This window comes from Perissodus microlepis, chromosome 22 (genome assembly GCF_051167445.1).
Source record: "Perissodus microlepis isolate ML-2025 ecotype Zambia chromosome 22, ASM5116744v1, whole genome shotgun sequence".
NCBI classification, from domain to species: Eukaryota; Metazoa; Chordata; class Actinopteri; order Cichliformes; family Cichlidae; genus Perissodus; species Perissodus microlepis.
Window position 1 is genome coordinate 12,369,160 of NC_140481.1, and position 15,592 is coordinate 12,384,751.

A 15,592-nucleotide genomic window follows, 5' to 3' on the forward strand; every position below is an offset into this window, starting at 1 on the left:
CAAGGTGGAGGTGGAGTACTGGTTTGGGCTGGTATCATCAAAGATGAGCTTGTGGGGCCTTTTCGGGTTGAGGATGGAGTCAAGCTCAACTCCCAGTCCTACTGCCAGTTTCTGGAAGACACCTTCTTCAAGCAGTGGTACAGGAAGAAGTCTGCATCCTTCAAGAAAAACATGATTTTCATGCAGGACAATGCTCCATCACACGCGTCCAAGTACTCCACAGCGTGGCTGTCAAGAAAGGGTATAAAAGAAGAAAAACTAATGACATGGCCTCCTTGTTCACCTGATCTGAACCCCATTGAGAACCTGTGGTCCATCATCAAATGTGAGATTTACAAGGAGGGAAAACAGTACACCTCTCTGAACAGTGTCTGGGAGGCTGTGGTTGCTGCTGCACGCAATGTTGATGGTGAACAGATCAAAACACTGACAGAATCCATGGATGGCAGGCTTTTGAGTGTCCTTGCAAAGAAAGGTGGCTATATTGGTCGCTGATTTGTTTTTGTTTTGTTTTTGAATGTCAGAAATGTATATTTGTGAATGTGGAGATGTTATATTGGTTTCACTGGTCAAAATAAATAATTGAAATGGGTATATATTTGTTTTTTGTTAAGTTGCCAAATAATTATGCACAGTAATAGTCACCTGCACACACAGATATCCCCCTAAAATAGCTAAAACTAAAAACAAACTAAAAACTACTTCCAAAAACATTCAGCTTTGATATTAATGAGTTTTTTGGGTTCACTGAGAACATGGTTGTTGTTCAATAATAAAATTATTCCTCAAAAATACAACTTGCCTAATAATTCTGCACTCCCTGTAAATGAGTCTGTCTTTCTGCAACTGAGACAGATGAGCTGTTACAGAGTAGCAGTTTTACTTTTTCATTTCAGTTTCATTTTCCTTTTATACAGATGTCGTTCTAAGGCTCAGGCCCTGTTTACTAAAGTCAAAATTCATTTCCTCTGTTCTATTTTTTACTATTTGTTTTCGTCTTAAATTTAAAGTGAGTGTCTGAGTCTTACCACAGCTGACAGTTGAAAATTGGCAACCATGCATTAAGGCAAAAAGTGGACCGGCACGAAGGAGAAAGCTGGCATTTAAGCTTTGTTTTGAGTGTCTCTGACTCAGCCGGGGCAAAATTGTTTATCTTTCAGTCGACAGGAGCAGAGTAAAGGCAAGATTATGGCTGTTACTCTGACAGCACAGTCCTGGATTTACAGTAATTTTAACATTTATGGATAATTACTGCAAAAGGGAACTGGTGAGAAAAAATGTTTTGTACAGAAGACCAGGGGTTGAGAACATCCTGCAGGAGTGGACAGTGGCTGTTGCTAACTAATCTTTTTTTTCTTCTTCTCTGCTCTCTTTAGGGGTCCCCACAGCGGATTGCGTGCATCCATCTAAACCCTATTGCCAACATTTTCCTCTCTCACACCAACCCTCTTAATGCCCTCCTTTAATACATCCATAAATCTTCTCTGTGGTCTTTCTCTTGTCCGCCTGCCTGGCTTGCCATATTCAACATTCTTTGCCCAATATATCCACTATCCTTCCTGTGCATATCTCCTATCCTTGGAGATTAAAGGTAGCCTTATCTCTCTAACTTTAATTCAAAACCGGAGCTGCCCTTCTGATACAATCATTTCTAATGCTCTCTCTTATGGTCACTGCCACTGAAATTCTTCTGAAATTCCTGATGTTTTGGTAGCGCCACCTTCTCCAAACCATACATGTGACTGCTAATCAATATGTCAGCAAATAACTGTCTCATGGAAGTGACACAAAAATAAAGCTAAGAGGTATTTCAGGACAGTGGCATGAGCTGGCTATCACTGCAACCCTTAGAATTAATTAACAGAGTTGCATTATCAGTTTGACTTTTGGCCAAAACAGTTACATGGCACTTTCTCAAGCAATAGTACATCAGGTCAAGACAAAATGGTAAATGACTCACTTCCTTAATCTCCCTTAAGTATACCCTTTTCTTCCTCTATGAGGTTATAAGATGATAAATGCTCCCCTGCTCACGAAATCCGGAAGGCGATAACCTTCCCACTAGCAAGGTAAAAATCTCCCTAGAGCTCTTAGTGTGTTAGTGTGTTGTTAAAGGAAGGCCAAGCCTAGCAATAACCTGGTTCTAATTATTACTATGCAGACTGCAAACATGCTTATGAGGCACCCAAAGGAAAATTATTATGCAATTATGTGACCTGAAAAGCAAACTCCATCTCAGTATATCACATGCACCTCTATATTGTTCTAATTTAATTACATTAGACTAAATACTCTGGTGGCAGTGATGAAGTGAAATGATTAGAAAGCTTTAGCACAGTGCTTGTCCATTTCTGTTTGGATTAAGTACTTATCTATGTTGCTTGCAGGCAGAAAACAGATTTATGCGGATGCACACACGCAAACAAATTTCCATGTGTATTGTGCGTGAAAGGATTGTCTTCTTTGTGTCTAATTCATTGATGTAGAAAAGACGGTTTGCATATTGTCCATTGGTGTCAAATCTGATCTAGTCCTGACATTCTCAGTGGATGGATACACACACACACACAATACCGTTCAGCATGTAAACTGAAGTCATGGGAGCCCCACCTCTTGGCCACATGGGGGAATCTCTAAAATATAGATCAAAAGGCTGCATTTCTGTCAGGCTTTACAAATCTTTTGATGGAAGGTTTAAAGGGCCTCCTTTGAACTGCTTGGTTTTTTTTTTAATTAAAGGCCAACATGCAAAAGACAAAATTCAAATAATAAATTATCTGTCAAGCAGCCAGTGTGACCCCCCTCTCGCCACCTCCACCGCTTCTCGAGGTGCTACAAAAAGGCACAATAACAAACTTTTCTTTTCCATTTGTTACTCCGAGTGGATACATAAAATAAACAACTCAGAGTGTTTGGGTCATCTTGCGCCTTGGACTATCTCGCTTTATTGCACGTTGTGTTACAAGGCCAAAGTCATTTTCCCATAGGGATGTGTGCTCATGTGTGATGCACTGAAGATAGCAAGAACAGCACTGAAACACCACCTCATAAATTACAGTGAAAGGAATCCTACCTTGTCGGACATCTCGGGGCGCTATGGCGATTGCATCATTGGAATGCAGTTCGGTGACGCAACAGTCATCAGGAGCCAGTGACCCATTACTGAAAGTGTGCGGTGTCTCTGGGAGCAGAGGAACAGGTGGTGCCATAATGTTGTGATTTGGACAAATACAGCCTGTCTGGGTCATCCCACAACCATCCCCATCAGAAACCTCCTGGTCTCCATTGTGATCAGTGCGCAAACACTCCTCAAACCATCGGCAGAGCACACCGCAGGTAAACTGACTGGAGTTTTCGTTGTTAATGAGTAACACCTCTACCAGTCTCAGCTCCAGCAATTCCTTAGATACCTGAGGCTCATCTGCAGCTGGATGTCTCGTTAGACACAGTTGGACAAAGTTCTTATCGAACTGCAGAAAGGAGTAAGGTTCGTCTGAACTGGTGCGGCTGCCACAAAGATCGATGACTTCCTGATCTCTGGCTGTGGCCGTCTGTAAGTGCAGGGGACAGCTTTGATTGGCTAGGTGGTGGTCAAGGGAAAGGAGCATGGGGGAGTGTGTCCTACAAATGACAGGGTGGCGTGTGAAGCGGAGATAGAGGGAGTACTTGGTGGGATCCGGGTTTTCCAGAGACCAGGAACAACCCGGTGCCCTGGAGGGAAAAAGCTCCCTTAGGGAGAAAGAGCCATAGAGCACCCCAGCTACAAGGCTGGAGCATGGTGAGGACAAAGGCGAGGGGGCCCCCTCTGCCCCGGTGCTGGGGATGCTATCGGCAACCCCATAGGCAGCCTCAGCCAGGGCAGAGAGAGGAGCTAGAGCGAGGGCAGACACGGCAGCCAGGGCCCCAGCCACAGCCAGGAGAGAGGACAGCACAGACAGACACACCCCACCAGCAGTGTTCATCCTATGACATTCGTCCTGCAGGGGGAGAGAAGAGAGAATAGGATGGGTGAGGCGGGGATAGAGAGAGATCTGATTGGACATTAGACATATTAGGCAATACTTTCAAACAAAATCAACATGACACGGATAAAAGAGAAAAAGTTCAATATTGTATTTAAAAAAATCACATCAAGCTGAAAATGTTTTGGACAGCTTTCTGCCACTCCTCAGAGTAGAATATAAACAACTTCATGGCAGCACTTCTCACGAAGTTCTTCAAACATACACACACAAGCGCCGTCAAAAACACAAACACATCCCTGCTGGGCTGGATTAAAAGGGTTGATGACTTGGCTGTTGAGACATGCACTGTGGGGCCTGCTCTACCCTTTCCTGCTGATATGTGCACACAAACACACAGACAACATCACGCACACATACACACACCATCGCCTGCTGAGAAGCTCCCCCAAGGCTCTGGCAAACTATTACCATCACCGACACAGTGAGGGTCCACCAACAGCCTGATTTTGACTCACACAACACACACACACACACAGCTGACAAAAAAACCCTCTATATACAGTGTTTTAGCATTTTGCTTGAAACTACTTCAATAGTCACTATATTTTGTATTCTCAGTGTGTCGGCTCCATCACCTAAGACTTTCAAGTGGTTCTGCATAATCGTGGTTTGAAGAGGATGCGTGGGAGATGGGAAATGTTTGCACCACTCTACCAATAACCTTATAGCATAATACCTACTTTTTCTTACAAAAAATATTACTATGCTTTGAAATTCAATAAATGCCTCAAGGCAACACATACTTTTACCACAACTTCGTACTGTAAACACATTACAAAACTTTACAAAGCTACTACACAATACCACAAAAAGTCATTGATGAATTAAAAAATGAAACTGCAAAGAAAAAAAAACATTTTCTTTGAATTAATGAGCTCTATATAAATAATATGTTCAGATGCAAAGATGCAGGACTTGGAAAGCCATCTCATGAATGAGGAACTTTCTGGGCTGATGTGCTTTTTTTCTTAACTTAATTGATGCATGGTTCTCTTAAGTTCCTCCAGCACCATTTCAAATGTACTGAGGTTTGAACTGGACTTTTGCAGCTGTGCTTGGGATTATTGTCCTGTTTCATGACCTATTGACATATGGCCTCACATTTGACTCTAGAACAATTTGGTATACAACAGTCATTGGTTGACTCAATGACGGCAAGGTGTCCGGGTCCTGTGGCTGCAAAACAAGCCAACTCATCACCCCTCCACCTCAGTGCTTCACAGATGGTATGAGGTGTTTGGCCGTAATGCACAGCATCGCATTTGGCCGATACCAAAAACAGCATATCAGCACAAATGTGTCCGCTTTGGTGTCATCTGTCTAAAGGACATTTTTCCTCAAGTCTTGTGGTTGGTTCAGATGCAACATGATCTTTTTAGAGGGGAGAGGCTTTCTCCTGGCAACTATTCAAAACAAGCCATACTTGTCATGTCATAAACTTTAACATCTAACAAGTTAACCGAGGCTGAAAATTGCATGTTCTGACTTTGGGGTGAATATTCCTAAGATTTCCACTCTTAGGGAATTGGCAGCTGTCATGAATGTTTTCCACTTGTGAATAATCCATCTCTCTGCGGAATGATGGACGTCAAATGGTTTGAAAAAGGTCTTATAGTCTCTGCAGTCTCTGTAGATGATTAGAAACAATTTCTTTCTCTAAGATTATTGCTGATGTCTTTCTTCCTTGGTACTGATTTCAAACACACCTGAATGCTCTAAATACCCCCGTGCCAAATCTTCCGCTTTTACAGAGGTGCTCACATTTGCTGAAGATCAGTTAATAAGGTACATTTGATTAGCAGCACCTGGCTGCTACTTACCCGCTTCATTCACATGGAAATAATAAGGGTGGTATAATTTTTTTTCACACACTTCTGCATTTGCCTTAATTTCTTATAAAATAGTAAGACACAACTTAGCACATCTTAGGTTTTATTTACCTATTTTTAAATTTTATTTAATATTCTCATTTGATTATTTGATGTCAAGTGTATGAGCTCACAAAATGTCATCTTCTTGTGAGCCAGCTGAGTGAAAGAGAATAAAAACATCCTTCTCTTTCTCTTCTCCTCAGCTGTAGACTTGGTAACTTGCTTGTAGTGGGCCCAAGCTCTTGTTATATAATCCAAATTAAACATTAATGCATAAAAGTGAGAAAAACAGTAGAATTTCTGAAATTCATGGTGTGTCGTAGATGTAAATGAAATGGCAGGTAAATCACATATGTACAACCACAAGGGCATGCCACGTGAACCTGAAATTACACCCTTTTGCACTTGCACTGGTTATTTTGGGAGTATTTTTTTTCACACTGACAAGTATGGCTGTCTAGAGTGCACTACATAACTATATATTATACTTATAATGGTCAACAAGTTCTATATGGTCCATATCTCATTCTAGACGAGTGCCATCTTGGACTGGGAGGGACCAAGGATTTTTAACCAATAGCAAAAGAATATCTTGGTACAAATGCAAATTCTATCTACATAGTGAACACTGACAAAATTTCATCAGGTATTGACTTTAAAAATTATGTTAAACTGTTTAATTATTAGTGTGAAGTGTAGCATGACAGTGCCAATCAGATTACTAAACCTTCCTACACAATGACCTACAATGTTTGTACGTTTAGAGCAACTCCACTTCCTTTAGGCTCAGATTAGTGAAATGCAGCAGTTACCTGTACTCACAGGATTTATATAAGTCTGATAAGGCCCTCCATCACTGCACATGTAGTCCACAAGATTTTGGTAAGAGGCTTACTTCACCAATGTCAAGAGGTGACTCCCCACAGTTAGACAGCAAGAGGCACTTACGCTTATAGGTGTGAGATCTTAATGAGGGCCAAACAAAAGACAACAAGAAAGATGGAGGAGGAAGAGATGTTGAAGGAAGAAGTGAATTAAAGTTAAAGCCATTATACAACAACAGGGGAAATATGTACACAATTTGCATCACTTAACATGAAAAATAAATAATCCCCTTTGGAGTGGGGGGAAGCATTTTGTTGATGCTAACTCAGAGTGATGTACAGTGCATAAAATACTGTCATGCTCAAGGACAGTTGACCTACACGCAATTTTTCTGGACGATAAATCTGCTTCACCGGGGTCACGGGAAGGTCTCCGAAACCAGTATGTCACCCTGTTGTGCAGTGAGGAGCACAGGAAAGACAAACGTTCTTTAAAAATGTCCCATATGTAAGTGATGAAGAAAAAAGAAAAAAGTGTTAATTCTTTTTTTTTTATGTTTGTTTTTGTCAAAGACAGCAACCGGAGACATATTGCAAAAACACACACACATATAACATACGAGTACTTGTACACAGAATATTCATTGTAGGCCTCCATTTGCCAACAGCACACCACTCAAAGGCACCATACTTCTGTTCCCTTATCAGGCACTGTTTACTCTAGGAGGAGCTGGTAGTCGTGTGGGACAAGTAACCATAGCAACATTGTGATATTCTGGTTTTTTTTCCTTTCTCTCCTTCATCTTAGTCTCGTGTTACTATTTAGACTGGGTGTTTCTTCTACCACATTCTCACCTTGATTCCCCCCCCCCCCCACACACACACACACACACACACAAATTGAATGATCCAAAGAGCTTTCAAACAGCACTAGTGTGAGCTACAGAGACAAATGCATTGCACAGTGGGGGAAAGGTGGAAGGAATGTAGCATCTTGTGAAATCTGCTCAAGGATGATGCTGTCTGGCATGTGACGGGGTTATAGTCTGTCACCCGTCTGTTACAGACTGTCCTACTTAAATAAATAAAAAGATAAATACACAGAATGAAATAATATCTGTACAATCTGCACAGGGGACACAGGCCCTGTGAAAAACATGTCACTTAGCTGTATGAATATAATGAATTATCTATATGACAAACTTCTTATATTTTTTTCCTTTCTGTACTGAAGGGATCGATGTGCCCTATGCTATATATCAATAAATACAGACTTTTGGATTGTTTCATTTATGTGCCAAAAATCAAAGTGTCTTCTGTAACAGACCGAACAAAAGTGAGGGTAGATATAGTCCAAACCATGCATAGGTTAAGAAAAAAAATACACACATTTTACGGATGAAAAGAAGTCAAAAGCGTTAAGCAAATTGTTTTTGGGACAATGAGCAATGAATATTCATAGAGCCACAGTCTGTGCTGGAGTAGGCCCTAAAGTGCTGTCTTCATGAGGCCATTCTGTCCCACTTCACTCTAAAGCAGCACTTTACTATGGGCATCCATAAATATTCATTAGCTTTGATGTCTTCCTTCCCCCTTCCACCTTGACATTAATGTTATCACCAAGGATGGCAAAATATGTATATCCCTCACTCCCCGTCTCACCATCCTCTCCCGCTCCTCTTGGCTCTGTCGTTATTCTTTAATGCCGTGCAAGTGACAATATGACTCATCTGATTTTTGTCCTCACCATAAAACATCTGCAAGACAGAACAGTGCTGGGGCACTAGTTTTGAAATAATATCACAGCACTAAAAAGTATCGCTGTCCTTGACTGGGATTATTATTTCACAGAGTGCTTTAAAGCATCATTAATGACAGATCAAAAATGGGTCTTTTGTCCTCGACAGTAGAGTACTGAATGTAGTTTAGGGGAAACATATACTTTGTTTCAAGAAAAAAAAAAGATTTTAATGCTTGTTATGTGTTCTTGCCCTGGAACTTAAAAAAGGGACCTTATATATATTCAGCATTTGAATTCACTCTAGCATAAAAAATAATTTGTATCTATTCCTTTTACACAGCAGGATCCTTTTCCCATGATGATAAAATGGGATATTAATGATCACCAGTTGTATTATTCCCCATACACTTGTCTCTAAAAACCTCGCCTCTGTCTCCAGAAAAGCTTGCTGACTTATAAACTTGCATTGAACTGTTGCTGAGCCATGCTGTGAAACCACAAGGCAAAACACCCTGAATGACTGAATTATAAAATAATCTCTGTTTAAGGATCATACTTGAGAAAACCAAAATGCACTGGTACTGTCGACATTTTTGTGTGCAGCGTAAACTTTAGCTGAACCCACACTTACAACAGAATAATATAACATGTTTCACACGTCTTATCTCTATCAATACAGATGGAATAGTAACAGTCTCTTAAAGTAAGTAATAGAGAATTTTTTTTTAAAGCATAAAGAAATGTAGCTAATTAAAATTAAAATTAAAATTATACTTAAAGTAAAAAGTCAACTTTTTAAACTTGTCACGCCTTCTAATCAATTCAATTCAATTCAATTTTATTTAAACAGCACCAAATCACAACAACAGTCGCCTCAAGGCGCTTTATATTGTAAGGTTGACCCTACAATAATACATACAGAGAAAAACCCAACAATTATATGACCCCCTATGAGCAAGCACTTTGGCGACAGCGAAAAGGAAAAACTCCCTTTTAACTCCCTGTTGGCACAATGATCAAAGTAACAAGATGACGTTTTCTTTTCTTTAAGAACCAAGCAAAGACATTGATACAGGTTATGAAGCAATCAACGCTGCTTTGTTTAAAAAAAGAGAAAAACCCCACCGCACCTATACACAAAAACTAACCAATCATGTCACTATTGTATGACAAAATAAATAAATAAATCTATTGCCTGCTTAAAGATTCAATGTGTTCCACTTAGTATCAGTTTCTCCCATTGAGGCAACACGTAAAACTAATGGATATGTTTGGCCTGAGGTCCTCAGTGGAGTAGCTTCAAGCTTCAATTCTTTCAGCTTGGATAGTGAGGCTACAGAAAACCTGCTTATCGCATATTCAGCAGGCATTTCTTCAGGCAGTAATGCACAATAAACCTAGTCATCAGTGCTAATTGAAAGCCATACACTAGTGCAAAAAAGAAAAAAGAATGGTCATTACTCAGAAAAGCTAAATGTACTGTGTGCCTAAGCCTTTAAGGTTCCAATCATAAATCACTGCGAGTTGAAGTCCAGCCAAGAACCTTTGTTGCATATGATTTCCCATGTTTCCCTTTCTCCCCTCAAATCCTGTCAAGTCTCTAGTTTTTCTAACATTTTCAAGTGCAAGCACAAAATGCACAAAATTACGTAAGAAAAAGAGCTTAAACCAGCGACATGAAAACAAGGTGTGAGGTGTCACTCTTTAAGTTGACATAATAGTTTCTTACAGTAATTTTTTTGCCTTCATTTAGATGTCTGCTAAATGTGTGATTAACTAAGGTCCACCTGTTGATCATGCATAGCCAACAGGTGGACCTTACCTATAGTTAGTTGTATAATTTGTTGGACAAAGACATACATTTTGTAATTTTACACATGTACACCACCAAGCTGGATTTTATATCAGACGTTTCTGCTTAATTTTAAGTGCTTTAGCTAAAGTTAAAGTTACAGTTAGATCCAATATTAATACTCTGTTTACTTCATTAGTTGCTAATTTTGCTAAGGAAGTGGCATGCTAAGTACTGTTATCTGCATATTTGACACATATCATCATAAGAGACATGAAGATTTCTAACAGAGTATTTTTTAACCCAAATGAGATCCTTTTCATGACAGCGAACAAATAGATTTGTTACTTTAGCTGCTAATGAAATAACTTTGCTGAGTCTAAATAACAGAAGGTTATTGGATAGAAAACACCAGTCTCCACAGTATAAGTCTTCCATTCTACCTCATCTTCCACAATAAACACATTCACATGTTGACGCTACTCTTAATAATATTCCCCATAATATAATACTTTTGCTTTTACTTCAGAGGCCCTGAAGGCTAACAACTGTAGCTACTGTTCTATGACAGCAGCTGTCTAAAATGGACATCAGTATACATGCTAACTTTAATGAGGCTTTTCCCATAAAAAAGATAATCATGCACTAAACCACAAATACCTTCCAGTAAACTTTTTTGTTCTTGCAGAATGATAGAGTGAAATAGCTTTTGGGCAACTGAATATCCCTGGATATGGTGCCTGTGTTTAGGGAGTTCTGATAAAGTATAACGACACCCCCTTGTTTTTGTCATATTCCTCACACTCCATTTCGCTGCCTCCACCGATTCTTCAGTGCATAGATTTAAGTGCACTGTGGTAGAGAATGGTATTGTCAGATTTATTGATGTAGCGTATCTCTCTCATTTGCAACCCTCAGCAGAGATCAGCACGTGCCCTTTATATGAGCCCACACAAACACCGATGCTCGATAAATAATCCATTTGACGTTCACACACACATACACGCGTGCCACACCCGTTTGAACGCTAGCTCGATACTATCAAAACTTGAAGTCTGTATCCTTGTGCGAAGTGTTTGGAGTCTCTCTCTGTACTTCTGATTAACAAGTCATGAAACATTCCTCTTTCTCTCTCTGGCCTCCAGCATCAAATTCGCAACTCTGTCCCTTCTCATCTTTACTTTCAGCCTCTTATAAATCTCAGCCTTCCTCAAAGTCAAACTTTATTTATTTACCCGCATAGCCACACATCTGTGCTTGCTCCGTTTAAAGTCCTTTATCTGGATAAGATCTTCTGTCTGTAAAGGAATATGAAGAACTAATGTTGTTAATCTGATTTATTCAGGCTGACATTTTAGAAGTCAGTATTCTGTTTGTCCTTTTATCAAACTTGCTCCCGCACACCACCAAGTCAGTGCTTTTCACTTTGCCTTATCAGTTATTCACAAATGGCAGGCAAGCTGAGTGGATCTCATGCTGTGAAAAGAGACAGCAGTACTACACCCCTTGATCACACAAAAGGGCACTTTGTCTTTCAGCTATGGATATGCTACATACACAAGCACAAGCACAAGCACACCAAGGTGCCTATACATATTCATAGATCCAGCTTAACATGTAACATGTGTGCTGATTGAAGAACAAGGCGTAAATAATAAGTGTGCGATGAAACTGAGTAACGAATTGATTTATCAATCGTGAAGGGAGTGGATCAACAGAGAACCTACGCGGGCAAGGAAAGTAGTTCACATGTTTCAAAGCATGTTTATGGAATTATTTATTAGTGTAGCTTCGATTTGAAGGCAAAACATTACCAACGAACACTATAGTACAGATTAAGTCACTTAAACAGCTTAACTTTTTTTGTGAGGCAAATTAATTCATGAAAGAACTAGAATTATTTCTTCAATGATTCTAGATGGATTCACATAGTCTTAATATCAAGTTTGGGATATCGCATCTTTAAAGTTGTGACTCTGACAACAAGAGGACCGCACGGCAGCACCCAGATAGTGCTCAGGTCTCACACAGCAGACTCACTTTGTAGTTTATCTTTGAAGATCGAAAACGTTTGGCAAATTTTTAATAACTTTACAGATAGCTCTGCAAGATGAAAGTGAAATATTTTGCCAGCAAGTCTTACACAATCACCCAGTGATTAATGTTGTGGAGCAAAAAAAAAAAAAAAAAAACCTCTACAAATGCAAAAACAAGCTGGCCAACTAACACCCACTGCACCACATAGCAAAGAAAAGAAATCCATCAGTGGTTACATCACAAAGGCCCTGTGAAACTATCCGCGGAGTTATGGATAATGATGAGCAGCCTCTGTTCTGCTAGTGACATTTTACATTGTTTTGTTCATCATCTCGCATATTCGTTTTATTATAGTCATGCAGACTCAGGACTTGACAGTCTTTCAAATGTGTATCGTTAAATTCCACAAACTTTCATGCTCCTTTTCAGACCGTGACCTTCATCAAAACCATTTAGCTTGACTGCCAGTTGTTGTGCATATTGTGCATATGATGAATGGTTTGGAACAAACAGCTTAGTTGTGATTAAAAACCTGAAACTAAAGTACACTATGTGATTTACTGAATCTAAAATAGCTTTTAAATCAACTCTGAATCGAACTGTTGTACCAATCATCAGTGATATCAGTGATTTTCCCTTTTAATACTGATATTAATTCTTCAAAATACCACCGAAAAATGACTGTTCAGCAGAGAACAGATGGCTTAAGTCTCTGAAGATCCTCTAACATCACACTTTCTTGTAAATGAAGGTGAAGGGCTAACAGAGAGGTAAAGAGGCAGGTTAATTATAGCCCAACCTGAGAGGAGTAAATGACCACACATTAGGAAATTACTCCTAGAATAGATTTACACTGAATTATTGTCAATATCGCCATATATGGTCCCGAATCTACAGACGGCAAATAATTATAACATGGGATTTGCTCTGTCAGTGAAAAGTAACTTCCCACTGTTGCAATTTCATACTCTGTGTATGAGCTATGAGTATGGGCACTGATTAAATGACCACCACTACTTTAATTATCTATAGTAAATAAGCAAACACAATAAATGAAAATGACACTGGTAATGTAATATTGTGGTAAGTAGATTGTGCACTGATGTGATGTTCTAAGAAAAACTGAAAGTCATTCGTCAAACTCTAATTTAGTAACACTTAAAGCAAATGCATTTCTCAATACCCTCAGTGGGGAAAATGTAAGCCAATTATTACATGGTCTCATACCCTTTAAAAAGCACTTTAATGGCATGTAGCATTTATTCAATGTGTTCCAAACCTGAATTTCAATATTGATTGATGTTACTTTTGCGGGCAGATATTGATAGTGAGATCCATTCATTTCAAATGAGTGAGTAAACAGTTGTTGGAGCTAAGGATAAGAAAATTGATGAAATGGAAAGTATGGTGCCGGAAGGTAATTTTTCTTTTTTTTCTTTCTTTCTTTTACAACCCTGGAAGCCTCGGAGAAAGACTAATAGATCACAAGCAAAGTGTTGCAGTTTATCCATTTCATAACATTAACATGCAGGTTTGGTGAAAGCATATTGCACACACAGCCATTCTCGTAGCCATACGTGAAACAGTTACGAACTTTTAATCTGCTGATACATTTTTGACTTTTTCCATTTTTATTTCATGTTCCTGCACACAAATTTCCGAGCTTCATTTATTTTCATCTGCCTCGACACGATTTTTCATCTGCAGTTTTGTCTCCATGAAATGAATATTTTTCACGTTTAAAGGATGAAAAACTGGACATTTTGGGGGGCTGGAGGGAATTGCGAGGGGAGGGAATCATTCATCGTCGCTGACGCTCACAGATCGCAGTTTGACTCCTACACAAGAGATTTATTTTATTAATAATCATTAAAAACTACTTAGTTAGGCTAAAACAATAAAAAAAACTCAGACAGGTTTAGAAAAAAATGGTTTGGGTTCAAATATAACAGTTTTTTACAGTGATATAACATGTAACACTTTTCTCAAAGATCATATCTTTTGGTTATAAGTATCATGCGGCTCCTCTGAAATGTCGGGACAACATACGCTGATCAGGTATAACATTATGACCACCTGCTTAATATTGCTTTGGTCCCCCTGTTGCTACTAAAACAGCCTGACCCAAACCAAGATATTAGCAACAGATGTTCCATTGGATTTGGAGGCCAAATCAACATCTCAGACTTTGTGTTGTGCTTTTGGCAGTGGACAAGTGGACTGGTCTGCGGCTATGTAGACCCATGTGAAACAAACTGTATCCTGATGCCTTTCTATCAGAACCAGCATTGTATATTTTGGTTATCCAAGCTATAGTAGCTCGTCTGTTGGATGCAGCCTTCACTCCCCACGTACATTAATGACCCAGGGGTCTAGCCATCACAATTTGGCTCTTGTCAAACCCACTCAAATCCGTGCACTTGCCCATTTTCCAACTTCTAACACTTTCCCACTTCTGTATTACTTTTTTGTGACTAATTCCCATTTTGCCATGAGACAGTTGTGTAATGTCACCAAATAAAGCTTTTGTTTACTGATAAAACTTGCTTTAGGCATGAGTTAACAAAACTACCCAAGGTTACATGTCTCAGGGTTCAAACAGCCTACAGGCTGATGCAACCACTCAATCTGAGCTGCTGCTGAAAAGCTGAGCTAAATCTTCTTCAATCAGCACAAAAAAAATGAAAAAAAATCACGCTTTTATCTACAGTATATTGTTGCACAGCTTACATCTGCTAGAGATACACTCAAACGAAAAACAGTGACATGTAATTAATGATTAAAGAAAACCAAAGCTACCATGTAATGTGTAGACAAGGTTGCATGACAGTGACAGACGTGACATACCCGACTCTTCCCACTCTAAATTTCAAGAGTTTCCTGCAGCACGTCAGTTCCTGTCTGCTTCACATTTAACATGACCCTGCGACTAACTACCAGGGGAGCTCAAGGCAGCAAAATTCCTGCTATGATACATTAATGCTTTACTGTACAAAACCTTGCCTGCCTTTAATTGTGGCAGTTCTCTGATAGCATGATTTAGCAGATTATAAATTTACACATACTGAAGCGTGTGTCAGGTTTGACCCAACACACCCACTCAAACAACTCTACCCCCTTAACCTTGTTGCCATGGTGGGGAAAACAGCCTAAATGTCACCATCTGCTGAGTGTTTGGACAGAATCGGATGGAACAGACATGTGCACGCAGTGTGATTATATTTAAAATGAGAGTGAAGCAGACCATGTATTTAGGCAGACAACTCACTGCTATGTGCATATATAGATCTGAATAAATCTGT

General features: G+C 39.5%; 1 protein-coding gene across 14 annotated transcripts in view; it reads right to left on the bottom strand.

The window, feature by feature from the left end:
• Positions 1 to 15,592, bottom strand: part of adgrb2 (adhesion G protein-coupled receptor B2) — a 261,448-nt gene that overhangs the window by 181,336 nt on the left and 64,520 nt on the right. For 13 of the 14 annotated variants that reach the window (XM_084918725.1, XM_084918731.1, XM_084918722.1 and 10 more), the window contains exon 2: positions 3,074 to 3,977. In XM_084918725.1, coding sequence (XP_084774851.1) covers positions 3,074 to 3,962 — 889 coding nt within the window. In that variant the 5' untranslated portion in view covers positions 3,963 to 3,977. Of the gene's footprint in view, positions 1 to 3,073; positions 3,978 to 15,592 lie in introns of those variants that run through there. The other variant, XM_084918732.1, reaches the window with a different exon arrangement.